Source organism: Littorina saxatilis, linkage group LG11, assembly GCF_037325665.1.
Source record: "Littorina saxatilis isolate snail1 linkage group LG11, US_GU_Lsax_2.0, whole genome shotgun sequence".
NCBI classification, from domain to species: Eukaryota; Metazoa; Mollusca; class Gastropoda; order Littorinimorpha; family Littorinidae; genus Littorina; species Littorina saxatilis.
This window is the reverse complement of record NC_090255.1, coordinates 38,056,599-38,084,116: the sequence shown is the minus strand read 5'-3', so window position 1 is coordinate 38,084,116 and position 27,518 is coordinate 38,056,599. Positions and strand designations below refer to the sequence as shown.

Genomic DNA, 27,518 nt, shown 5'->3' with positions numbered 1-27,518 from the left:
TGGTTATTTCCCTTTGACCAACGGGGGTGTCCGTCTATACCAGGCCTTGTATAATTTTAATCCACCAATAACTCCCTAACCGTGTGTTTGACTGGTCCCAATTTTTGTAAGGACCGTCTCAGGAATGTATAGAACCTGTTCACCAAGTTTGGTGACGATCGGTCTGTTCATTCTTGAGATCTACTTGCGAACACAAACACATCGAGTGAAACCTATACACACCCCTATACCGGGGTAATGTAAAAAGGCCATAAGTAAGAAGGGAGCAATGTTTTGGGGATTATACTCGTTCTTGAAGCATGATCGATCACTATCGCCAAAAGTCTTTGTTAAGATAGCCCACAGCTTGCTTACCTGTTGAAATGAAAAAAAATGTCTTTGCATCTTTACGCGTGATGGGTCATGTTTATTGGTTTGAAATCAAGTTTCAAAGCCGTTAATTGGATTTGTTTGAAGTAAGTGAGTGACTCTATCAGAAGAAGAAAATCTCCAAATTATCAATCAAACATCAGGTTGATTCAACTATTTAGTCGGATTTTGCACACACAAATGCATGAAACTAGTAAAGTTTAAGGTGTTTTGAGTGGTGAGGCGGTGTGTTGTTGTTGTAGCAGTAAGGGCAGCTTGGCTGGACCGAAATTCCTTTGTTCTCCTTCCATACACGCGTATGACGCTCGCTCGCTAGGTATATTATGCATGCCCACAACCAGGCCAAAAAGCGATTTTATTTGTCTGCAGGGTCTCTCTTTATTCACGTGGGAATAAGCCCCACCCCCTCCCTCTTCTTTAATTAAAATCACACACACACAAGGAAGCAAACCGTCCAAGGGGAGGCCATACACTTTTCAGACAACCCTCGTATGGACAGTTTGCATAATATATAAAGGTCCAAGCTCTTTGACTTAATCAACGGTTTCAATAGTAGAGCGTAAACGGGGGGAACAAGAGTAGGGCAGATGCAGTCCCGATGAGCGAACTGGTACCAGACAAGGTGTTGTATGAACAAACACAGCAAGCTTTTTGGAAGTGTGATTTCAATGAAGACCTGTCGAACTTTGGCATAAAACGTGATGTCCTGTAATACCATGAAATTGACACAGATCAGATGTTACACACTTTGTTTGTGTTTTATTTCTTCGCTTCTTGATACGTATATAAAAAAGCAACATGGTTGGATTGACTTAGGATCTGACTCTCAGCGTGCTGGTTTCATTCTTTGAGTGATCAGATTTTAACCACGTACGGCTCATCATGGTGAGTATGTCATAGTTTTGTTGATTACATACGCAGCCTCCACATAGCCACGAACATACATTTTGTTAATATTTCTCATTTCATTCTGATTATTGACATTTTTAGTGGAACCCGCAACAGTTGATACCTTCAATTCAGACTTTGCTGTGTTGACATGATTAAACTTGCAAAGAGAGTGTGATATATATCTTAATAAGTTATGGTAATGATATATTTCTATACGGAAGATGTTCATGTGTACTGTACTGTTTTTGGTGAAATCAACCAAAGAATAGCTACCATGGACGAATGTTCACCAACAGTGCACAGTGAATGGCTACTTTCTGAGAGAATTGGTATGTCGAGAGGAGAAAGCACCTCTGTTTTCACAAGAGAAGTGGAACATTTGGTGGATGCCTACAACCTGAATTAATACGCCGTTACCTATATCAGTCACACACTCCATCCTGACCTCAGGTCAAAATGAGTTCGGCTCATTCTCTCCTTGGCAAGGAAACCGATTTGTGTACATATTTAGAGCTTTTTGTAATGTGTTATGGATGTAAGCAGATTCGCGATCGTCGATAATGATTTGTCATGGTGTTTTGTAATTTTTAAATTACAGAGGAATTTTTTAGTTTAGACAGTTTCAAGCGAGCTATTTTTCGCGGATGTATTTACTGTGCAAACAACTCTAAATATGGCATAAGTGTCACGTAATAATCAACCGTTTGGTTTCGGCCCTCGCTGGAGCAGACGATTTTTTTTGACAGTGATGCAACCATATATTACGGTCTCCTCCTGGCAGCAGTCCCAAAATGTCGACTTGTTTTGACCTTCGAACGATGTCTTTATCATAACTGTGAAGAACAGAACGGAGATCACTGTCGAAGTCGGCCAATCTGCAATCATTTTCGTCTCGCGAACACTGCTCGTGAACAACATATGGGAGATCACTCTGTATTCTTCTTTTGATAGATTCGCGTAGGACTTTCGCGTTCGGTCAGAGAGACAACTGGCGATAGCCGTGGAGCGAGGATTATCAGAATGCCACACACTCATCCTATACTGAACATTAAATCCAGAAGCGTTCTAGCGCAAAACCGGCCATGCATGAATCATATTATTGACCCTTTTACCCCTTTTGAGTATCTTGGAATGAGCGACAGATTCATAACCACGCTAAAGTTAGGTCAAGTCAAGTCAGTATTTATTGTTTAAAACCCTGGGGTCACATGAATTTTTTTTTAAATTGCAATAAACACAACAAAAAAAGATATGTAATAATGAGATACAACACTTCTAATTAAATAAATCAAGCTTAATTCATAACTAAATAAGGGAAAGTGACGTGCACACAAGGAAGACAGTCCTTACGATTCTATTCCAAATTGACCAGAAAATAATCAAGCAAGCTGGTCTACCAAAACATTGTGAGGGGTCCTCTTCGAAACTGATATGCCCCCCACCCCACACTTACTCAATTCCTTTTCCGCTATGTGCTCGGGGATTGCCGTGACATGGGTTTCGGTGAGCAGTGATGTTTGGATAGTATCGGATTTTGAAGAGGGTACGTGTGCACTTTAAATCACAAATGATCAATCCATCGAATGTCGAATGGGGGGTTAGAGGCACTTTGAGTGCCCTGCTCGGTGACGCTTGTGGGGCAGATTTATTTGCCCAAGCACTCATCTTCCCGCCTTACCACTTAGCTTTCCCGCTTGAGAAAACAGAAGGGAAAAAGAAAAGTCTGCTTGGCCTTGGAGGTTCAGTCAGTTTTATGGTCTCAGTCTTCTAATCATTAAAACATTTTTTGACTAACTGTTTTTACATAGAGGGGGAATCGAGACGAGGGTCATGGTGTATGTGTGTTTGTGTGTGTTTGTGTGTGTGTGTGTGTGTGTGTGTGTGTGTGTGTGTGTGTGTGTGTGTGTGTGTGTGTGTGTGTGTGTCTGTCTGTCTGTGCGTGTATGTGTGTAAAGCGATTCAGACCAAACTACTGGACCGATCGTTATGAAATTTTACATGAGAGTTCCTGGGAATGATATCCCCGGACGTTTTTTTAATTTTTTTCGATAAACACTTTTGGTGACGTCATATCCGGCTTTTTGTAAAAGTTGAGGCGGCACTGTCACATCCTCATTTTTCAATCAAATTGATTGAAATGTGTGTAAAGCAATCTTCGACGAAGGCCGGACTTCGGTATTGCATTTCAGCTTGGTGGCTTACAAATTAATTGATGACTTTAGTCATTAAAAATCTTAAAATTGTAAATAATTTTTTTTTATAAAACGATCCAAATTTACGTTCATTTTATTTTTCATCATTTTCTGATTCCAAAAACATATAAATATGTTATATTTAGATTAAAAACAAGCTCTGAAAATTAAAAATATAAAAGTTATGATCAAAATTAAATTTCCGAAATCGATTTAAAAACGATTTCATCTTATTACTTGTCGGTTCCTGATTCCAAAAACATATAGATATGATATGTTTGGATTAAAAACACGGTCAGAAAGTTAAAACGAAGAGAGGTACAGAAAAGCGTGCTATTCAGCACAGCGAAACCACTACCGCGCTGAACAGGCTCGTCAGTTTCACTCCGTTTTGCACAAGCGGCGGACTACGGTCATTGTGAAAACATGCAGTGCGTTCAGTTTCATTCTGTGAGTTCCACAGCTTGACTAAATGTAGTAATTTCGCCTTACGCGACTTGTTTTAACTTGTGTTTACATCAGCTGTTTTCCACGATTGAAAATCAAGTATTTAAGCGTTTGGAGCCCAACAATATTTCCATTTACAACGTTGTCACCAGTGTTCAGCTGTCACCTCTTTAAAGTTTGTCATCAGTGTCTACATCAAACTATTTTCTTCCGCAGAGTTCACACAGCTCTTCCCGAGGCGGAAGCACCGACTGGAATGACGTTAAGAATGTCGTGACATCACTATACCCTGACCTTCTTAATCGTACCTACGCGGTGCCACCTGCTCACTTTAACAAGGTGCCATACGCCAGGAGAGATGTACCCGGTACTGGCCTCTCTGCGCTTGTGTTAGACTCACCCTCTGGTGATGCCGCTCCCGAACACGATGCTCCCCCGACCAGTCCCCCAGCATTGCCGCCCATTCCGGAAAGCGCGTGGACCCAAGGAACGGAAACGCCAGTGCGAGTCCAAGAGAGCGACTTCCGTAATGATTTTGCTCAGAACCACGTCGTGTGCAATTTGCAAGAACTTGGAAAAAGCCAGAAGGACGTCATGGTTATTCTGTCTCCATTTAATTTTGGAAGCTATCTCAATCAATCCGCTTATGCCGCTACTGTTGCACAGTTCCCGGTACCACACCAGCTCAACACGAAAACCATACAGTATTCCGATGGGGAAGCTGACTTTATGATCCTTCATCGTCAACATGGCATCCTGGTCGGAGAGCTCAAGTCTATCGGCAAGCCCCAAGCCAAGAACACGGTGACAACCGATGCTGACATCGCGAAGAGAGTCAGGCAGGCGGTCAAGCAGGTGGAAAGGTCTGCGGAAGTGGTGAGACATCTTGTGAATGACATCGCACCGGGTCTAGCTGTAAGGAAAACTCTCTTTCTGCCATACGTTAGCAGTAAGCAACTGGAGCGTGTCTTGTTGGCAGATCCAAGTTTAGAACAGGTAAGAAAGCCACCGTGAGTGAGTGAGAGAGAGAGAGAGAGAGAGAGAGAGAGAGAGAGAGAGAGAGAGAGAGAGAGAGAGAGAGAGAGAGAGAGTGAGTGAGTTACGTCACTTCAACCGATATGGCTCTTGGGATCGATGAGAGAGAGAGAGAAAGAAAGAAAGAGAAAGAGAGAGAGTTGCATGGTTGCTTCTATTCCTGGTAATGTAGGCTACAAGGTTACTTATTCAAACCTGTAAATATAAAGCATACACGTTCGATTACAAATTGTCATTGTTCTTTTTAAAGGAAACATGCACCAGCCTTGGTGCTGTCAACGCAGAAGAAGCTGCCCTTCTGTCCTGCTGTTCGGATCACCTGTCAAACCCTGCCACTTACTGGGACGTGACCGAGGATGTGCTATTTGAGCTGAAGAGGTGGTGGACACACAGGATGGCCTGCATTGTGAACACTCAGCTGTCTGACCAAACCTACATTGATATTGTGGCTAGGTGGGTGAGAAGACACGTGTGTGTATTGATCATCTCATAATCTGGCAGTATGTTTTTTTATTGTTATATTGGCAGTCATGACCCGGTTTTGCCCGGGTATTTGGCATCTGTTCAAAAAAACATGACCGAGGAGTTTTCTGAATCCATTCTCAAAGAACGACGAAGGGAAAACATATGGAAAAAAAACCCTTTAGGTGTATGCGTTATCTCCCTTGCTTTTTCGCACACTGAAAACTGTACGTAGGACACTAAAACACTATGACAGACAGAATGTACGTCTTTCTTGGCACATTAACTTGAGCCAACAATAGTACAGTATTATTTATTCGGACTCTTAAACACAGTGAACAATCCACAACAGAAAAACCTGCAACTTTGTTGGTTCATCTGTAAAAATGTCAACAAATTAGACGGTTAGTTTCTTACTTTGCTCACTAAGTATTATTTCTCTCTCTAAACTGCCTTGGTTTTGACAGGTTTGTGGGTCCAGCCAGTACAGTGAATGTGCAGTGCAATTTCTCCCCCCGTGTGGAGGTGAGGACGAAGGGACAGCTTGTGGCGGAACTGGGATGGAGACTGGCCCATCTGATCCTGACGCTAGAACAACTTGACCTGATGAACAGAGATCCAAACCTCGTCTGCATCACAGGGCCTCCAGGAACAGGTACTTAGTTTTGTAAATCAACACAAACAAAATAGAACACAAAAATGCATTATCAATTTTTTTTTAATTTTCATTTTTTAGGACAGCAATGAACTTGGAACTTGATGGCTGTCATCCATACTTTGTGAGCAAACAAGAATCATGAAATGCTATCAGCGTGAAAGTGATCTAAGAACAGTGTAATTCATTGCGAAAAAGATTGATTGTTTTCCATATCAATCAACTGCTGCGTGGCTCTGTCTTTGACAGACGACCGACGTATAGATAAACATTGGCCAAGCAGAATTGTTTTAGCCACAGAAACAATTGTTAAAACTTGTTCATGTTTGTATGTGGTTTTAAAAGATCACAAGGGTGAATATGTTAAATGTTAATCACGTGTTAAAGCTCTAGATCAAGTTACATTGCACTGTTAATTATGTCCACAAACGGACGGCTGGCTGCTTAGGCACCTATCGGCCGCCCATACATGCAGACACTACTGAAGACGAATTCAATACTAGAATGAATTGTTGTTGTTTTGTGAAGTAAATAATGATTTGTTTGAGTGTTCCTTGAAAATAGAAGATGCGCGAAATATTGTTTATAAGAAGACAATTTTTATCATGTGAGTGTATCTTTAGCCTTTCGTATGGACAACAATCCCCCGCGATCATTGTACGAGATGTCCCCCATGGCTCAGGACAAGATTCTAAACGTTTTAAAGAAGATCACGGTTATAAACAAGATTTGAAGTAACAAGTGTGAAAACATATGATTATTTCAGAATCTTCCTCAGTTAACTATGATATACCCTTGTAAAGAGTTTCCATCACGGAGACCACCATGTAAAGTGAGAAAAAAACTATTGAATCAGTCCCGATTTGCAAAATAGGTTTTAGGACATGAAATACGAGCAACAAAAAACCCACCACTCAACCAACAAACCGTGTCCGATCATTGTTTTGGTGCAATGCTTTCTTTCTTTCTTTATTTGGTGTTTAACGTCGTTTTCAACCACGAAGGTTATATCGCGACGAGGGAAAGGGGGGAGATGGGATAGAGCCACTTGTTAAGTGTTTCTTGTTCACAAAAGCACTAATCAAAAAATTGCTCCAGGGGCTTGCAACGTAGTACAATATATGACCTTACTGGGAGAATGCAAGTTTCCAGTACAAAGGACTAAACATTTCTTACATACTGCTTGACTAAAATCTTTACAAACATTGACTATATTCTATACAAGAACCACTTAACAAGGGTAAAAGGAGAAACAGAATCCGTTAGTCGCCTCTTACGACATGCAGGGTGCAGAGAAATAAGGATGTGGAAAAGAAGACTTATGGTAAGTGAAATAAAGGTGATGGATCCAGTCAGGTAGAAATAAGACAACAAGAAAAGAATTGGAAAACTGCAGGGAATAGTAGGGAGAGTTTTCTTGGAAGGAAATATAGGTGAAAGGACTGGTAAGGCAGAAATAAGACAAAAGAAGAGAAGTAAAGGGGTGGGGTAGCTCTGTGTGGAAACACTCCCGCCGCGTGAAGGCGACCCCATGGGAGCGGTGCAATGCTACAGAGTGAGATTCCTTTCACAGGCAAGACAATAGTGCTGATACTCCAGGGGCTACGGTGGCGTTTGCAGGGACACGACGTGCACGTTGTCAGCACACGTCCTACAAGTCGGGCCGTGTCTACATTGATCCAGAATCAAATTAAAATCACCGCGACAAGAAATACCACGTCTTCTCTGCAGCAACCAGGCAAGGTTGTTTTACACCATTATGACTTCATGAACTGCGAGGGAGACGTAACCAAGGCAGTCACTGAGCTGTCTGCAGTAAAAGAGAGCGATGGAAGTCTGCATGTCATCCTGGATGAAGCTGTCTTTGATATAAGGTTTGTTTACCTACAGTCGGACGTGGGGAGGGAGGGAGGGGGGGTTGGGTGTCGGGGGTATAGAGCTTTGAACTGCTTGGAGAAAAATCTTTGTAAAAGTAGCAAAAAGGGATAGTCTGTTTGTTTTTAACTTATCGTCAGGTCACTGTCGCCGCTCCTCTGATTTTTACATTTAGTCAAGTTTGGACTAAATGTTTTAACATAGACGGGGAATCGAGACGAGGGTGTGGCGTATGTGTGTTGGGTATGATATCCCCAGACCCATTTTTCTTGTTTTCGATAAATATCTTTGATGACGTCATATCCAGCGTTTAGTGAAAGTTGAGGCCGCACTGTCACGCCCTCATTTTTTCAACCAAATTTGTTGAAATGTTGGTCAAGCACTCTTCGACGACGTCCGGACAATAGGATTGTATTTCAGCTTGTAAGCTCACAAATTAGTTAATTAGTTTGCTCATTAAAGTTGTCATTAAAGTCGAATTTGCAGAAACAGATTAAAAAAAATGATTGCATTGTATTCTTCACCTTCTCCTGAATTAAAAAAAAATATTATGTTCACTCTACAAATGTGCTCAGAATGAAAGAAAATAGGTTCAGTAAGTACAACGGTCGCATGCTTCGCGGAGACGAGCGTGACCCGTCTCGGTCTTTGGTTAGCTGAGACTATCTGAAGGTAGTCTCGGTGATGACTGGCTTCTTGTACTGATCTTTAAAGTTTGATAACGACTGACTAAATGTTTTTATATCGCTTCACGCGACTTGTTTTTTTTTTTTAAATTTGCACTGGCAATAAGGCCTAAAAAAAAAATAGGTGTGGTTACGGTAACCCGACCTACCCTAATTTTAGGGGCCGATCCTATAACTTTTTATTACATTTGTCAACAACAACAAAAAAAACAACAAAAAAAAACGAGTGCAAAAAACGCAATGAAAGCGAAAGCGCCCGAGTCGCACACTTATTTCCCTGTCAAGTAGGTTTAATTTGTACACATTAGAAAAAAAAGTTAAAAAAAAAAAAGTGATTGCCTACCTACCTACCCTACTTTTTTTGTTACCGTAACCACACCTATTTTTTTTTGGCCTAAAGACAATCTACTGACCATCAGGAAGTTACGTGAGCATGCACAGTTAAAATGTCAGTCTTTCACAAAACAAGCAATACTTTGACAATACAGGAATTTTGTTTGTACTTTTCTTGTTATCAAAGGTGTCTAAGCGTCTGTACAAAAATGTAAGAACTTTTAAGCTGTTCATGTTAATTCATGTTCTGTTCAAAATTAAAGTGCGAGTGATTCTTTGTATCGAAAATCACCTCTTAGTAAACCACTGCAAGAGTAATGATAAATATTAAATACTTTCGAGTTGTTTTTGTCAATTTCAATAAGTTGTGGGGAGAGGTTGACTCATTTTCAGTCAAGCGACGTATATCGACGTCGTCGTGGAATTGTGGCCTAATTTGTTTTAAAGGGCTTTTCCGGAGAAGGAAAACACTGATTATATCTAATACTTACTAGGAAATAGGGTTTATATTCGTTCCTGGTATGCATGAAGAGAAAGATAAAAGAATATTAAATCATGTATTTGTAATCGTATTTTAGAGAATATTTCTCATGGAAAATGATTTACTTAGTCTAAAGCACAAAAACATAACAATCGCCAATAATTGTGTTACGCCAAAATTCCACGGCGAAATCATTATACATTTTAAGACCCGATCTGAGTGTACTGTTGCCCCACTACTAAACTGTGTTTGTGTTCAATGATGCAGCACCAAGCAAGGTCCACTGCACAAGGACATGGTGACAGAGCTCGTCAACACAGTGCCCAAGCTGCACCTCTGGTCAGCCTGTGTACTCAAGGAAGGCATTCCAGAGCAACTGCAAGAGGAGATATTCACCACACCCCTCCGCTGCGCCCCTGTTGTGCTGAGAGAACTACAGCCTGCCATTTCCAGGTTTAACGTCTACGACTACAGTGACATGGGCATTCCATCGCATGGAGACGGACCAAACGTGATACGACTGTATCACCAGGGCAAAGGTCATGTTGGTCAGTGGCCTGTTGAATGTCCGCAGTGCGGATGTGATGTGGCCGCCGAGCTGCGCTTACTTGGTGTGGGCACAACAGGTAATTCCCACAATGACACAAACAAAGAGCAGTAAGACGTAATGTCGGAGATACTATCCAAATGTTCATGATTCACACCATAATATTTGCCAAGGTTTAATTTTTTCACACAATATATTCTTCTTATTCTTCTTCTCCTGCGTTCGTGGGCTGAAACTCCCACGTACACTCGTGTTTTTTTGCACGAGTGGAATTTTACGTGTATGACCGTTTTTTACCCCGCCATTTAGGCAGCCATACGCCGTTTTCGGAGGAAGCATGCTGGGTATTTTCGTGTTTCTATAACCCACCGAACTCTGACATGGATTACAGGATCTTTTTCGTGCGCACTTGGTCTTGTGTTTGCGTGTACACACGGGGGTGTTCGGACACAGAGGAGAGTCTGCACACAAAGTTGACTCAGAAATAAATCTCTCGCCGAACGTAGGGACGAACACACGCTGACAGCGGCCAACTGGATACAAATCCAGCGCGCTACCGACTGAGCTACATCCCCGCCCACAATATATTCAAATCAGCATGTCAAATGTTGCATTTGTTGTGTGGATTTGTTAAACTGTACAAGTAAGTCTGCTTGCTAATATACTCAGAGGCAAAAGAAACGCAAATAAAGGATGCGTTAATTAAACCTTTATGGACTTGAAATAAAAAGTCAGAACCGTGTTTGCCGTTATCTGGGTCCCACGTGAGGTCTTGTTGACGGGGATCCCATACCGTCATGGGGACCACTTTCAGCACATGCACAATGTGGAAAAGCAGCTTTTCGTGTTCAGGCAAGCTGTACCGTACTCACAAAACTGTTACAACATTCATTTCTGCGACACAGGCGCGATGCCGAGACTATCACCAGATCAGCGCCAACAGGCGATCGGGAGACTTGATGCCAGACAGTCAGTTCAGCAAGTTGCTTGGGCATTTGGAGTAAATGTCACCACGGTTTATCGCCTGCAGCAACGTTTTCATGCCACTAACAGTACCTGCGACTTACCAGGACGTGGCAGACCCCGGGTAACAACAGCCCGACAAGATCGCCATCTTGTCCATCAACACCAGCGAGATGCATTCGAATCTGCCGCCAACACAGCTCGTAACACATTTGGGGTGCATGGACAACCCGTCAGTGCCAGAACTCTACGCCGACGCCTTGGTGGGCAGAACCTGGTAAATCGGCGTCCTGCTCGACGTCCTGTCTTGACAGCTCAGCATCGCCTGGATCGTCTAGCCTGGGCCCAGCAGCATGCCCACTGGCGCCATCGGGGCTGGCGGAGGGTTCTTTTTTCGGACGAGAAGCGCTTTTGCCTGGAACCTGGCGATGGGCGTGTCCGGATCTAGCGAAGACCTGGACAGCGCTTTGCTAACAATAACATCCTGCAGAATGATCGATGGGGAGGTGCCAGCGTCATGATATGGGGCGCCATTGGTGTCAATTAGTGAGTGGGACCTGTCGTCTTTCAGAACGTCGGCCAAGGTCGTGGGAATGGTGTCAATGCAGACCGCTACATCAATCAAGTCCTGCGTCCCTATGTGGTTCCATTTGTCCAGGGGTACCGGAACTGCCTGTTCCAGCAAGACAATGCCCGTCCCCATACTGCACGTGCTACCCAGGACAGGTTGCGTCACAACAGCGTGAACATTCTGCCTCATCCTGCTCGATCTCCGGATCTCAACCCAATCGAACACTTTTGGGACATCATGCAAAGAAGGATTAATGCCCTTGCCCGGAGACCCCGCACAGCAGCAGAACTGCGTGCTGCCATGACCCAGGTGTGGGCTCAGGTCCCTCAGCAGCAAATTAATCACCTCGTCCTCTCCATGTACCGGAGGTGCGCCACAGTCATCAACGCCCAGGGAGGAACAACACGCTATTGACTTTCAACAGTCTTCAAACAGTGGTCAGTGGAACATGGCACGTCATGCTCTCATCCCAATACTTTTCCGTGTGGTTTTTGTATCGGTCAATTCGTTTCCTTGTTATTGTTAACCCGAAATAATTAATTCGACATTAAAATTCATGTGTAACCCATATTCACTGCAGCATTTGCGTTTCTTTTGCCTCTGAGTTTAGTTGCTGAGGCAGTTTAGTGGTAGTTCAAGTTCATCTTTTTTTCTGTTTCAATTGGTGATGTATTTTGTGTGGCGATGACTATTCAAAAGCACTTTAATCAACATGATTTTGTTGTTGCGTCACCGTGGAAATTATGATCTTAAACTAGCTGCCAAACAGCAGAGACGTAAAACACTACTCTTTACCTGTTTGTTTGTTTGTTTGTTCGTTCATGGGCTGAAACTCCCACGGCTTTTACGTGTATGACCGTTTTTACCCCGCCATTTAGGCAGCCATACGCCGCTTTCGGAGGAAGCATGCTGGGTATTTTCGTGTTTCTATAACCCACCGAACTCTGACATGGATTACAGGATCTTTTTCGTGCGCACTTGGTCTTGTGCTTGCGTGTACACACGGGGGTGTTCGGACACCGAGAAGATTCTGCACACACTCTTTACCTAAATTTGCCAATATATGAACCATCTATTCAGCAGCAATTTCACTTAAAATATCAACCCTGTTGAGTACCTTTCTGGTGACATGATGTGTATTCGCACTCACACTCATACATTATATAAACACCGCTATCTCAATTCTAAGACTAATGGAATTCACTAAGTCACAATTGACTGAATATAACAAATAAATCAAGCACATCGACCTTTTAGAGTCAAATTTGTTAAAATCAGAAGTTTGTACAGAAAATAGTTATGTGTGACTGTCCTTATTATGTGTACTAACCCATAGTCTTGCAACAAGAATCTAGAGGGTATCAACAGCATGGGAATCATTGAGTTGTCATCCTGCTTGGTCTTTTGTTTGAACGGGGGCAGTCAGAATTACCCTCACTCACCTTTCAAACATCCCAGCATTCAAAATTAGGCCGCAAATTAACCAACTTATTTCTTTTTAATACATGCCCCCTGTCGACACCAACAACAAAAACATGGTGGTCGTATTTTCATTGTGTGCAGGCACTTCTCTCAAGTACCGTGACGTGTTTGTTTTGACGAGGAGCTCACAACTGCAAGATTCCGTCAGAAACAACGACAAGTATGTGGTGTCACCCGCTAGCGGCATGGTGCTCGGTCTTCGCGAGACAGGGCTACCTGTGCACGTTCTGGGAAGACAGATCAGAGCTCAAGACAAAGCGAAATGGGAGAACGAGATGGGAAACGTCGCACTGGCCAAGGCGGATATGATTGTCGTGGCACATGGGGGCGAAGTGACAGGATTAGAGAGAAGGATCGTTGTCATCCTGCAAGGTTGGTTTCGCGGAGGTGATGATGGGAAGTCTGACCGCGACATCGATTCCAGTGACAGGCTGCTGTCATTTTCACGTTGCACCACGCAGCTCATTATGGTGACCGTGCCAGCTCCTGCTATCACAACAGTAACTGTTAAATCCACCAGCGCGTCAGACTACACACGCCCTAAAGGCCAAAGCAGTACCCTTGCTGCTTTACCTAGCTGCTTCAGACAACACCAGAACAACCCTGGAACCATAAAGGACGATGTCATGGACGGATCTCCAGCTGCTAGGCCAACAGCAGAAATACTAAGAGCAAGGTCAATGCCATGCATATCAACAGGGCTTTTTACTGTACCGCCGCCATCACAAGCAAATCCGTCAAACGAAAAGGGGAAAGGAAAAGAAAAAACAAAAAGCAAGGAAAAGAAAAAATAATGACAGCCAGAACATTTGTTTCTTCACAATCATAACGAGCAGATGTGAATAATGCTCTGGATACTTAAGGTCATGACGCACGTGACCACATGTAAATAAACACTGACTCGAAACGATTTGCATTGACGAAGAAAGTAACCTGACCGAAAAAACAGTTCACATCTGATCTAATTTACATTGCCAGTTCGACGATTTGGTTTAACCAAAGATCTTATGATTTTGATCCCTCTGGTTTTCAAAATTCCTCATCGTCAAACCATTTTTTTTTTTATTCGAATTTGGTTTAGTTAAAAACGTTCATGACGCATGAGCTTCAAGTCAGGGATTAACTCTTTGATTTAAACGTTGCAACATTGAAGTCTGCTATGCTGCTCGACGCCTGGGATCTGTGCAGATTTGCATGAAAGGCAACATCTGCCTCTAATTAACCACCAGTTTTTAGGCCAAAGACACCCCCAGGCGTTTACATACATAACAAACATCGGCAATGTTGAACTTAAGCGTTGTAAATTCATAGCTACGAATCCACTGCAAGTTAAGCCTCCAATTACGCAGAACCTGCTCTTGAAAGCATATCAAGTCATTTTCGATACCTTTGAAGTCACGGAATGAACTGTAGAGATGCCTTTCGTTGACATGGGTTTAAGAAGCAAAACATCGGCGTGCAACCATTTTCGAAGGAGGGGAGGCAACTCTGTCAATATAACGTCTGCATTTTCTCGTCATTTTCGTCGATCAAATGACCAAATTGCGGACAGTGCATCTTGATCAAGGGGCATAACTTACTTTAACTGGATGGGTACAGTACCACATGGGGTTGTTTCCCTTTACATCTGCTCTGTCACTTGTGCGTATCTAAATTTCTACATTTAAGCCATATTTCTTCTAGGATTTTGGAAATTGCAGCAGGTTTAACAATAATTATTCATTAGAGAAAAGATGATTCAACTAATATTTTTGCAAATCTCTGCAGGTGTATATGTGGAGGTTACACGCCGAGCCATATTGGATATGCACATTATTGCTTTTAAACAAAAAAGGCGTTGAATGCCAAAGTTTGGTCAAATCTTAATTTCTCTGTTCGAGTATTTACGCAGGCGCGGGATAAATGCGCGGTATAGTTCCCATGACAATAATTCAATTATGTTAACATTTCACAGCATTTACTTTGATTTGGAATAAGTTCGAGCAAACTTTTACATTCTTATTCTAATGTGGCTGTAAAGGCAGATACGCTTGTGTTCTTTTCGTGTTTTGTTATTTGTACCGAAATGTACTTCAATCAGTTTTGAGTAGCATACACACTTTTGCCTCTAAATTTTTCCTTGTGCTACAAAATTCAAATACTGGAGGAATGTTCAGTTTTCTGATGCAAGACGGGGCGTGAAACCGCTTCACATTCTTAGATTTGATGGGTTGTGCGTTTGCATGTTTTCTGTTTATAAAATGAAATATTGTTGATTATTGACTGAAGCAGGGGAATGGAGAATTACTCAACATTGTCAAAACCGTAAAGGCTGAGATTACAGGCCTTGATACCGATCAAAATCATGCCAGGGAAAGCACATGGGGCTATAGATAGGACATCAGCCGACCTCGTTTACCTTACATAATTCATTAATGACTATCCACCCTTCCCTCCAAAGTGCTACATATCAAATTTTGGACCCCGAATTACGCTTATGGGGTCTAATTCGTGAAGAAAAATGGTATTTTGACTTACACATTTGCTTCAAGTAAAATCTTTCTGTTCTCAGTCAAGGGACCTAACCACTGGGTGCGTTTTCAAATAAATCGAGTTTTGGGATAAAAACTATCGAATTGCATGACAAATCTGCTTCAATTGCAAAATTGTGACATGCTTTTCTCCCTCTAGATTATTGGGAAGCAATCAGACTGAAGTTAATGTTGGCAGAAGCCCAGCTGACGTCCTACCTATAGCCGCATGTGGGGAAAGCATACAGCAAAGAAAAACGCTGTTGTATGTGGCAGGTGTGGAGCACACGATGACACCAGCAAACAAAGCAGTATCGTTCTGCAAATTCTGTATTGATCGACCATCGGTGAATGTGAGGCTTTCTGTGAACAATCAAAAGTAACACATGCAGACTTTCTGCACCACTGGCCAATGTTTCAGCTCCTTGTACAGTCATACCGAGAGGCTTAAGTGTTGTGGATAACATATTTCTTTCTTTATTTATTTGGTGTTTAACGTCGTTTTCAACCACGAAGGTTATATCGCGACGGTGTGGATAACATTGCTTTGATTAAACGGGCACACTGCTCTTGTAGCGTCTCCCAAAGAAACAAACACAAACAAAAACTATGTTTCGCTGTCTGTCATTCAAGTTGGTCATTTGTGGGTCTGTTAATTTCTTGCTTTTAACTTCGTCCGACAGTTTTGTTTATTTGTGTGTGTGTGTGTGTGTGTGTGTGTGTGTGTGTGTGTGTGTGTGTGTGTGTGTGTGTGTGCACATGTGTGTGTGTGCATGTGTGCGTGCGTGCATGTGCGTGAGTGTGTGCACATGTGTGTGTGTGTGTGTGTGTGTGTGTTTGTTTTGTTCTCCTGATCTGTCTCTTTCTCTTTATTTGTCTGTCTTTCTGCCCGTTTGTCTTTGTGGTTTTGTTGTTGTTGCCAGCCGTTTTCCATTCACTACTCGAGCTAAACACTCAGTGCAAGCTGAACTGCTGGAAGGATTTCTGACTGCAGACAACTAAAGGATCGACCGACAGTCTCTAACGTGCGATGAACTCTGAATCGCTCTACACACACACACGCACAGACACACACACACACACACACACACACACACACACAGACAGACACACATACACCACGACCCTCGTCTCGATTCCCCCTCTATGTTAAAACATTTAGTCAAGACTTGACTAAATGTAAACAAGTCGCGTAAGGCGAAAATACAATATTTAGTCAAGTAGCTGTCGAACTCACAGAATGAAACTGAACGCAATGCCATTTTACTCGTAGCATCGTCAGGCCACCGCTCATGGCAATGGCAGTGAAATTGACAAGAAGAGCGGGGTAGTAGTTGCGCTAAGAAGGATAGCACGCTTTTCTGTACCTCTCTTTGTTTTAACTTTCTGAGCGTGTTTTTAATCCAAACATATCATATCTATATGTTTTTGGAATCAGGAACCGACAAGGAATAAGATGAAAGTGTTTTTAAATTGATTTGGACAATTTAATTTTGATAATAATTTTTATATATTTAATTTTCAGAGCTTGTTTTTAATCCGAATATAAGATATTTATATGTTTTTGGAATCAGCAAATGATGGAGAATAAGATAAACGTAAATTTGGATCGTTTTATAAATTTTTAATTTTTTTTTACAATTTTCCGATTTTTAATGACCAAAGTCATCAATTAATTTTTAAGTCACCAAGCTGAAATGCAATACCGAACCCCGGGCTTCGTCGAAGATTACTTGACCAAAATTTGAACCAATTTGGTTGAAAAATGAGGGCGTGACAGAGCCGCCTCAACTTTCACGAAAAGCCGGATATGACGTCATCAAAGACATTTATCAAAAAAATGAAAAACACGTTCGGGGATTTCATACCCAGGAACTCTCATGTCAAATTTCATAAAGATCGGTCCAGTAGTTTAGTCTGAATCGCTCTACACACACACACACACACACACACACACACACACGCACACACGCACGCACATACACCACGACCCTCGTTTCGATTCCCCCTCGATGTTAAAATATTTAGTCAAAACTTGACTAAATATAAAAAGAAAGACTTTTAATGCCCAAATATTCCGAGATGTTTGTTGTTATCATTGTGTGTGTGGGTGGGAGGCGGGGGGGGGGGGGGGGGGGGGGGTGCGGGTTGGTTGGCGATGTTTACTTTTATTCAACGAAAAAACTGCTTATAAATGTAGGGCATTTATGGACCACTTTTGGTTTCATGCTGATGACTAGCTTGTTTTCTTGCGAAGACGTTTTATTTTGTGTTTGGTAGACCTTCTCTCTCAGGTTAACCGTTAGGCCTAATTAGAGCGAATTAGCTGTGATAGACATTCAGCAAACATTAAATACAGAAAAAAGGTCCATGTAAGGGGCCTGGGCGCCCAATATGGACCAGTGAAGAGGCCTTCGCGAATCACTGTAAAAAGCCCCCTATATAACTGCCACGAAAAGAAAACTATTTGATATATTTTCTTAAAATCTCAAGGGCTAATTATAGGGTTTTTTCAGCAAGCTTCTTAATGAATTAATGAAAATAGCCTTAAGCTTTTATTTTCTTCGATTTATTCAAGGTGGTCCAGATTAGGGGACACACACAAACTTTGATATGTTGCTATTATTTTTGTTTGCAGTAGAAACTCGTGATCAACACTGCTAAAATGTAACAAATACGGTCTTAGCTATCATATATAAAGCAATTTATGTGTGATAAAAGCTTTGGCTGTGGGCAGAAACGAGTCAGTTTTAGGTGGCAAATTTAGAGTGAACGCTGCCAAAAGTGTAAAAAGCAGAAACACAAACCTCAAAACCGTCAGGCTTTTTCTCTTTTTTCCACTTTTGGCAGCGTTCACTGTTTTGACATGTGCAAGTTATCCAGAGAGGGTGAAATACAGCGAATGAAAGTTTTGAGCGCTCTAGCGCCGTAAGTTTGTCAGAACAGGAGGTGGTCCGGTAGTCGGCTGGACGTTAAGCAACAAATAAACAAACTAGGAGCCGGTCCATGTTAGGAGCCCTTCCCATATTTGCTGTATTTCTCCAAGCAAACTAAAATATTCTTTATGAAGAAATTATATTTTCTTTTATAAAGATACAGCAGCGGTCATTAAATGATGTTGAAAATGCTTGTCACCGTTTAACTATGCTACTAATGTTAGGTCTGCCTGCTTCCATCTGTGTTCGTGTGTGTGTGTTTACTCTATCACAACACGACATACACCAGATCGTAACATCACAACACGACATACAACGGATCGTAACATCACAACACGACATACACCAGATCGTAAGATCACAACACGACATACAACAGATCGTAACATCAAAACACGAAATGCAACAGATCGTAACATCAAAACACGATGTAACAGATCGTAACATCAAAACACGACATACAGCAGATCGTAACATCAAAACAACCTGCATTACATGGCTTTCACTTTTTGCCTTTTATTCATGCCGTCTTCACATATAATTATTGTCATACACACAGCCATGTAAAAAAATATATTTCTGCGAAAAAATGATTATAAACAGTCACACACACACACTACATATATATATATATATATATATTAATAATAAATATATATATATATCCCATGAGCTGCTTCTTTGTCTCTGTAATGCAACTATGGGTATATATGTTGTATTTTTCGGCTTCAATATTTATACATAATGGGCTCAACAAAAATATATAGTACGTACCGATTCCGGTTTGGCCGAGGAACTATACTTCTGCCTACCCTTTCTTTCTTTATTTGGTGTTTAACGTCGTTTTCAACCACGAAGGTTATATCGCGACGAGGAAAAGGGGGGAGATGGGATAGGGGAAAGGGGGGAGATGGGATAGAGCCACTTGTTAAGTGTTTCTTGTTCACAAAAGCACTAATCAAAAAATTGCTCCAGGGGCTTGCAACGTAGTACAATATATGACCTTACTGGGAGAATGCAAGTTTCCAGTACAAAGGACTAATCATTTCTTACATACTGCTTGACTAAAATCTTTACAAACATTGACTATATTCTATACAAGAACCACTTAACAAGGGTTTGTTTGTTTATTTGTTGCTTAACGTCCAGCCGACTACGCAGAGCCATATCAGGACGAGGAAGGGGGGGATGAAGGGGGCCACTTGTCAAGCGATTCCTGTTTACAAATGCACTAACCCATTACTTGTGTCCCAGCAGGCTTTAGTAAAACTAAATTAATACCTACTGGAAGATTACCAGTTTCCAGTATGTTAAAATAGGCTTAACCTATCTACTGCTGGACTTACATCAGAACACTAACAGATTAAACTATACATGAATCGCGAGACAAGCGGCAAGAGAAGAGATTTTTGGAAAAAATACAGGTGAATGAGCAAGAAGGCAGAAAAAAGAAAAGAATTCATGAAGAAAAAGAGAGCATGACAGGAAAGAGGAACCAAAAATCTACCTAACAGCAAACTAGAAAGCTCCTGCGGTTCCAAAAACAGGAGGGGCCTTTAATTTCATAACCGCAGTGCCCCACTGCGGGAACTTAACAAGGGTAATAAGTGAAGAATTTTATGGGTGAGAAAAGGAAAGTAAAAGGACTTTGGGGAGGCAGAAATAAAGAAACAAGAAAAAGATCCTAATTAGGTTCACGGCATCGAGAGTGATGCGACCTTCTCTCAGAAGTTAGTAAAGAAGGCTCCCCCATCCACCACCCGGGGGACGCGCCTCTACGCCAATTAGGGGGCGCGAGGAGTCCTGAGCCTACTAACAATACAATTCCAGCACTACATGGAAGAAAGGAAACCCACGTGATACCTAAAGGAAATTTGATTGGTCGAGACGTCGCATGTCTTTTGTGTCGTCTGCTTGAAAAAGCATGGATTTAGAGAAGGCAATTGAACGGGACGGTTTATTTCCATCGAAGTTCTAGCATAACCTTCAAGGTCAATCCATTTTAATCGTATAAACACGCAGGTACAATGCCAGTGCAAGGGAGGTAAACCGTTTGCTTTGGCAGGGAGCCGCACTGCTCCCGAATGTTTTGTATTTTGGGAACATGATTTTGTTTCCTTCCCAGATGAGAATGCAGCCAAGTATCAACAGCTGCAAGCCAATTTTTGGCAGATGGGGTTCACATTGCACCTTCAGATCAGTTCAGAATGTATATATTCCTCAATAGACTGTCACTCACAGTGAAAGCTTTCCCCCCTGTCGTCTCTGACAAGCTCTCAAATGGCAAAGTCTGATAGAGGGCAATGAGGATGCTGAGTTCCTTCTCAAGTTCTCCTTCAAATGTTCATCCGCACCTTCAAAAGTTCATCCACACCTTGGTGAGTTCATTCGCACTTTGGTGAGTCCATCCACACCTTCAGTACAGAAATGGCTGGCTGACATTCAGCTTCACAACTAGTTCATCCACAGCGCTGAGTCCCTCAAAGAAGTTTTGCGCAGCGGTCAGCTGAGCTTGGAACAGAGAGGTTGTTTGTCCTCATTGTTTTTGTGTGAGGATGCTTGTATCTGAAGAAACAGTCAATCAAATGTTGAGTTCATCCGCACCTTGAAAAGTTCATCCACACCTTGGGGGGTTCATTTGCACTTTGGTGAGTCCATCCACGCCTTCAGTACAGTAATGGATAGCTGACATTCAGCTTGGCCTTGACCTCTCTGGAATCACTGGGCCTTAACCTTGATCGCAGAAATCGTTTGTTGTAGAAATTGAATGTGATAGTCACAGTCTTACATTTCATCCCGCAGGGACACCTTTTCCAACTGGAAAATAAGACGGACATAAAATAAATTATACCATCAGGAAGGTCCGTCAAAAACACAAGCACTAATAACAGAAAATAAAAATTACTCATATAATTATTAGGCAAAAGATTTAAGCACTACATGTACCTCTAGTAACATACTTTGCAGTACGTGATGTCAGAACAGAAACGATTTGTCTGGAGTCTATCCTATCACATACACACGCACACATGGCCACATGCACACACGCAAAACAAATACACACACACACACACACACACACTGACACGTGGACTGGGTAGCCGAGTGGTAACGCACTTGCGAGAGGATGCGAGAGGATGCGAGTTCGACCCTGGGTCAGGGCGTTAGCAATTTTCTCACCCCTTTCCTAACCTGGGTGGTGGGTTTAAGTGCTAGTCTTTCGGATGAGACGAAAAACCGAGGTCCCTTCGTGTACACTACATTTGGTGTGCACGTTAAAGATCCCACGATTGACAAAAGGGTCTTTCCTGGCAAAATTGTATAGGCATAGATAAAAATGTCCACCAAATACCCGTTTGACTTGGAATAAAGGCCGTGAAAAGTGAATGCTCGCCTAATAGGCTTGAGGTTTACTGGCCGATGTGAATGCGTTATATATTGTGTGTACAAAATGTCTGTTTGTCTGTCTGTAAAAAATTCCATTTCAAACGGCACAAATTAATATGTAAGCGCCTAGGGCTATATTTAGATTAGGCGCATCAGTGTCAAACTTGCAATAGCACTCACTGGACACTTCACTAAAAATAACAAAACACTAACACACTAACATCCAATCGGACACAGACTCACAGGTTAAAAATCCTGAAGCGAATGACCAATTTTACCCATTCTAGATGCTTCTACATTGCTGACCTCGTCTTATGTATACCTGTACTCAGTTTTTATTGCGCTATTAATGACCCTCCACCACGGAATGAGTCCCATGTCACCTTTGCATGATTCATATTTTTACATTTAGTCAAGTTTTGACTAAATGTTTTAACTTAGAGGGGGGAATCGAGACGAGGGTCGTGGTGTATGTGTGTGTGTGTGCGTCTGTCTGTGTGTCTGTGTGTGTGTGTGTGTGTGTAGAGCGATTCAGACTTAACTACTGGACCGATCTTTATGAAATTTGACATGAGAGTTCCTGGGTATGATATCCCCAGACGTTTTTTTCATTTTTTTGATAAATGTCTTTGATGACGTCATATCCGGCTTTTCGTAAAAGTTGAGGCGGAACTGTCACGCTCTCATTTTTCAACCAAATTGGTTGAAAGTTTGGTAAAGTAATCTTCGACGAAGCCCGGAATTCGGTATTGCATTTCAGTTTGGTGGCTTAAAAATTAATTAATGACTTTGGTCATTAAAAATCTGAAAATTGTAAAAAAAAAATTTTTTATAAAACGATCCAAATTTACGTTCATCTTATTCTCGATCATTTTCTGATTCCAAAAACATATAAATATGTTATATTTGGATTAAAAACAAGCTCTGAAAATTATAAAAATTATTATCAACATTAAATTTTTTTAAATCAATTTAAAAACACTTTCATCTTATTCCTTGTCGGTTCCTGATTCCAAAAACATAGATATATGTTTGGATTAAAAACACGCTCAGAAAGTTAAAACAAAGAGAGGTACAGAAAAGCGTGCTATCCTTCTCAGCACAACTACTACCCCGCTCTTCTTGTCAATTTCACTGCCTTTGCCATGAGCGGTGGACTGACGATGCTACGAGTATACGGTCTTGCTGAAAAATTGCATTGCGTTCAGTTTCATGCTGCTACTTGACTAAATGTTGTATTTTCGCCTTACGCGACTTGTTACATTTTCCTACAGGTTTTGTTATGCTCTATCCAGTGGTGAAAACCGTTTTAGAAAAGAGCAAAAACTGTTTGAGTTATAAGCCTGTGACTAAGGTGACCCTCACTGTTACCAGACATTCCCCGGACTTATATTAAGCCTAGCGCAGAACCGCGCGAGGTGACATGCGACTCATTTCGTGGTGGAGGGTCACACAAATTAGCTCTAAAATCTCAACCTGTTATACTGGGCTTTGCCTACGTGATTGTTGCGCTTTAGCACTCGATTATATTAATGCAATGATTTGTGATGGAAAAAATAGCAAATAGCAAGTTTACGCAATTAACAGGCTGACAAAATATTGATGAAGAATTTACAAAAAAGGTTTCTATTGTGTTTTCTTTTTGTTTGGGCCATTTACAATGTTATATGCAAGTCTCTGAAACATACTATAGTTTCTTTCTTTATTTGGTGTTTAACGTCGTTTTCAACCACGAAGGCTATAATACTATAGTTTCTGATATAGCCTATGAATCATTTTTAGAGTATGAACTCAATTCTGTTTGTTGCTAGTTGTGGTCTTTCAGAACTGCATTACACATGGTGTATCCTTAAAGAGCGATTACTTCCCTTAGGTTATTTGATATGAAAGAAACCATTTTAATTCCAGTATTTTACAAATCTTCACCATAAAAGTTGATTCACTGTCAAGAAACTACTTGTGTAAATACAATGGACAGCAATGTTAATCATTTTCTGACGTCGTTCCTCCTCCATCATGCACTATAGCTTACCTCTGGCTGTGCTGGTGTCCAACGTAGTGGTTGTGGGGGTCGTCTGGGGAGTGAGGACACGCCTCCTGGGACTTGTCAACCTAAGACAGCGTTAGGATGCAGGCTGGTTATTTATAACCGCAATATTTCACATGGGATCAAATACCTTCTAAGCTTGTCTGAACATTGAGCTGCTTTCAATCAACTTGAATGCTAGCGGAAACTACGGATACATTGTCCATTATACGCAAAGTCTACATTTGTTAACCCTTGCATGATAATTTAGGCAATAAGTAATTATATTAATAAGATGCTGAGAAAAAACATTTTGCAATACGTACATTGTAGCAATTAAATAGAATTTAAAAATTCTTGCGCCTCATTCTGAATGACTTCCTCGAACTGAAAAATAAGACGGACATAAAAAAGGACACCATTAGGAAGGTCTGAGAAGAACACAAGCACTAATAACAGAAAATAATCACAACAATTACTCCATTTTCAAATTTAAACGTAATTTCAAGTTGACTAGTGATGACATCATTCTTATTGTACCTATAGTTATCAACAGACACATGAAAGTTATACAAACTTTAGACAGTGCACATGAGGACGCAGGTATAGATGTGTGTGGTTTTTGGAGATGTGTGCATGTACAGATATGTGAATTGTAAGTATTCATATATTTTGAGAGTATGACTTTATGGGATGAAATATCTGTGTGTACAAGCCAAAAGAAAAATGTTTTTGTTGGTTATGCTTTTAGATAATACAGTTGTATTGAATTAAACTGAATCGAATTGAATCAAATCAAATCGAATTGAAACGAATCAAATCAAATCGAATTGAACATTATTCCAGCTTACCTCCGACCTCAATTTCCTTTTCTTGGAAGGTGGTTCACTACCCTCGAAAGGGGACCTTCTCTTCGTCCCTGTTAGAAACAAACAAGAAAAGCACATGCTGACATTGTCTTGTTATATGTACAAGGTATGATCCAAACAAAATGATCAAATGTGGTTTTCCCAGAGACTGTTTGGCGTATCTGGCCCAAAATACAGCAGTCATTAGAACTACTCTCCTCCTATATCGATGCAAAGTCACAAGTGCCTAAGCAAATCAGAAGATTATTTAAGGTAGCCTTACTTGGGGTTGCTTTTGAGCTCTGATTTGACGGGTTTTTGGAGGTCCTGGTGTGCAGTAAAACTTAGTTGGCAAAAAGTCTGATTTTCAAATCAGGTATAACCAGAAATTACAAGGGGTGTTATCAGGTCTGAAAAATGTGTGAGACAAAAATGGGATCATTTGGTCTTTTAGGAATGGAGTTACGGCCCTTCTTTTGTAGAAACTGACATTTTTATGAAGGAGAAGGGCAGTCTGGGTTTCGCAGTTTGGTCAATTTATTTATTTATTTATTTGGTGTTTAACGTCGTTTTCAACCATTCAAGGTTATATCGCGACGGAGTTTGGTCAATGACTGCTAATCTCGTAAGTAAGTTTGGGTAAAAAGGTTTCTGCATAGTAGGTGAAAATGACAGTGCTGTTAGTAGACGGCATACTATCGACAGCAACGAGATCTTTGTGGTCGAAACATATATGTACAGCAGATAGCCCTAGCTGTTTCTGCTTTGAAAACATCGCTTACAAATGTGATGCATCTCGTCATTTTGGTACACGCTTTGTGTCTGTGTTCTCTGGCACTAAAGTAGAAGGAAACCAAAGTCTCGTAATCAGTGACAACAGTAACAAGTTTGGGTCTACTGGGTTCACAACGGATGAGCAGATCGCGTGCAAGAGGACCCTGATGCTCCTTCTGTTCCCCTGTTAGCTAATGAGGCACCCATTTTGCAGCTAGCTTTTGAATATCATTGAGTAGAATTCTTTGGACATTTCCATATTAACCCTTGCGTTGGTGTAAATCTGTAACAAATTATAGCCATAGGTGAATTAACAGAGAGAAAAAAAGAAAAACGGCCAGATAGGTTTTCACATCCATGGGAGGTAATCAGAACCGACCAAACAGACTGAGCCAGGTGACAGTATACGTAAAGTAGCGCGACATATGTCGTGACAACCAGGTGACAGTATACGTAAACTAGCGCGACAAATGTCACAACAACCAGCCTAAGGGTTAAAGTTTACGTTTTTCTCTTTAAACTCGCATGTACACTTTTTAATCTTTGCTCTTACATTTTGATACAGCAGCTACATTATGCTCATATTTGAAGCGCTCTTGGGAAGTGTTTTTTTTCTTGTCAGAGTGTTTTCACTTTTTCCCAGTTTCGGTTTCCCTTTATTAATTGTCAGATTGTATAATCTGGAACAGTGTTGATTCATGTAACGTTCTTCAGCTTTGTAAACATTTTCTGTATGCCATCACCCAGCTACACTCTTTTAAAGAAGTGAAGATTTTCATGGTGCTTGACAAAAAGACCCCGTTTTGAAGCACAACACAAACGTGAGGTAATTTAAAACCTCGTCATTTATGACGTAGTAACCTAATGATGTCATCTCTTAGAGGTATACCAGTCAAAGGGTTAGCCTTTCTATAATGATATGTTACTTTTTATGATCAGTGTCCTGAGACTTGTATAATCGCGGTTTAATCATTTTGTTTGGATAATACCTCATAATATTCTCACACAGAAAAAAATCATCCACATGTTCTTGCTCTATGAACCCTCAAGAAAACAATGAACATTAAGTGACGTGTTCTAAGCTGATCTCGTCTTATGCATACCTACATGCAGTTTTCATTCGGCTATTAAATCAGCTCTAAAATCTTAACCCTGTTTGACTGGGCTTTGCCTTTGTGATTGTTGTGGTGTATGTGTTCTGCGCGAACTTAGAATCCGGTTTCATTCTAGAATGGACCGGGTCCAGGTTGGAATTCTAACCCTGCGCAAGTACAGGGGTGCCATTCTAGAATGAAACCCTTGTTGCTGGTCCATTCTAGAATCGGCCGTGCGCAAGGTTGGAGTTTGGGTCCAAGTTGGAATAGTCATTTCAGTTTGGCTGTGTGATAGTCTGTTTGTTTTTGTTTTTTGTGTGTTTGGTTTGGTGTTTTTTTTCTCGGGTTTTTTACACTTTACTCAAAGACATCGTGAATTGGGATTGTGATGTTCTGAAAGTGATTACGATTTTGAGAGACACTCAGCACTGATCGCTACGAACGGAAATTTCCGGACTGACAGTGTTTTGCCGATCTCGCTTGTAACTTTTAATCTTATTCATATACATGAAGTTGGTCTTCTGAATTGTGAAGATATAATGTCAACTTTTTTTTAAACATGTGACAACAGCTCTATAACTCACTCTGTCCTTCTGTTGGTCTGTCTGTCGGTTAGTCGGTCTGACCGTCTGTCTGTCTGTCAAAAAAATTGTCATAAACCCGGACATTTCCGAGAGGGAAACAGCGCTGACATTGCAAGCGGCCGCAACCGGCTCTCATCACAAAAACAACTGCCCTGCAAACAATACCACCCTGGTAGTCCCCCTTGCTATGGTCTGCCTTTGTTTATTGCGTACTCAGGAGTGTCAACTTTCTTGACATGACATGACATCGCAAGATCGCCAAAGGATTTTTTCAGGGGTAGACAAATCAGCCCCATTTTATCAAAGGGAAGGTGCAGGTGGAGATAATTCAAGGGAAGACAACTCTGTCTTACCTACAAACATTACGGCC

General features: G+C 41.3%; 1 protein-coding gene across 1 annotated transcript; it reads left to right on the top strand.

Annotated features, from left to right (window-relative positions):
- Window positions 1-943: 943 nt before the first annotated feature.
- LOC138980414 (uncharacterized) lies at window positions 944-16,149 on the top strand. The gene is made up of 7 exons (XM_070353282.1): window positions 944-1,254; window positions 4,116-4,895; window positions 5,185-5,387; window positions 5,864-6,051; window positions 7,625-7,925; window positions 9,694-10,052; window positions 13,071-16,149. Exons 1-7 carry the CDS (start codon window positions 1,252-1,254, stop codon window positions 13,781-13,783), a joined length of 2,547 nt encoding a protein of 848 aa, XP_070209383.1. The 5' UTR covers window positions 944-1,251; the 3' UTR covers window positions 13,784-16,149.
- The last annotated feature ends 11,369 nt before the right edge of the window (window positions 16,150-27,518 follow it).

What these genes read in the sequence shown, in the direction of transcription:
- LOC138980414 (XM_070353282.1), top strand. An exon ending in GAAGCTGTCTTTGATATAAG is followed by an intron (nt 7,926 to 9,693) that starts GTTTGTTTACCT and finishes TCAATGATGCAG; the next exon opens with CACCAAGCAAGGTCCACTGC. An exon ending in ACTTGGTGTGGGCACAACAG is followed by an intron (nt 10,053 to 13,070) that starts GTAATTCCCACA and finishes CATTGTGTGCAG; the next exon opens with GCACTTCTCTCAAGTACCGT.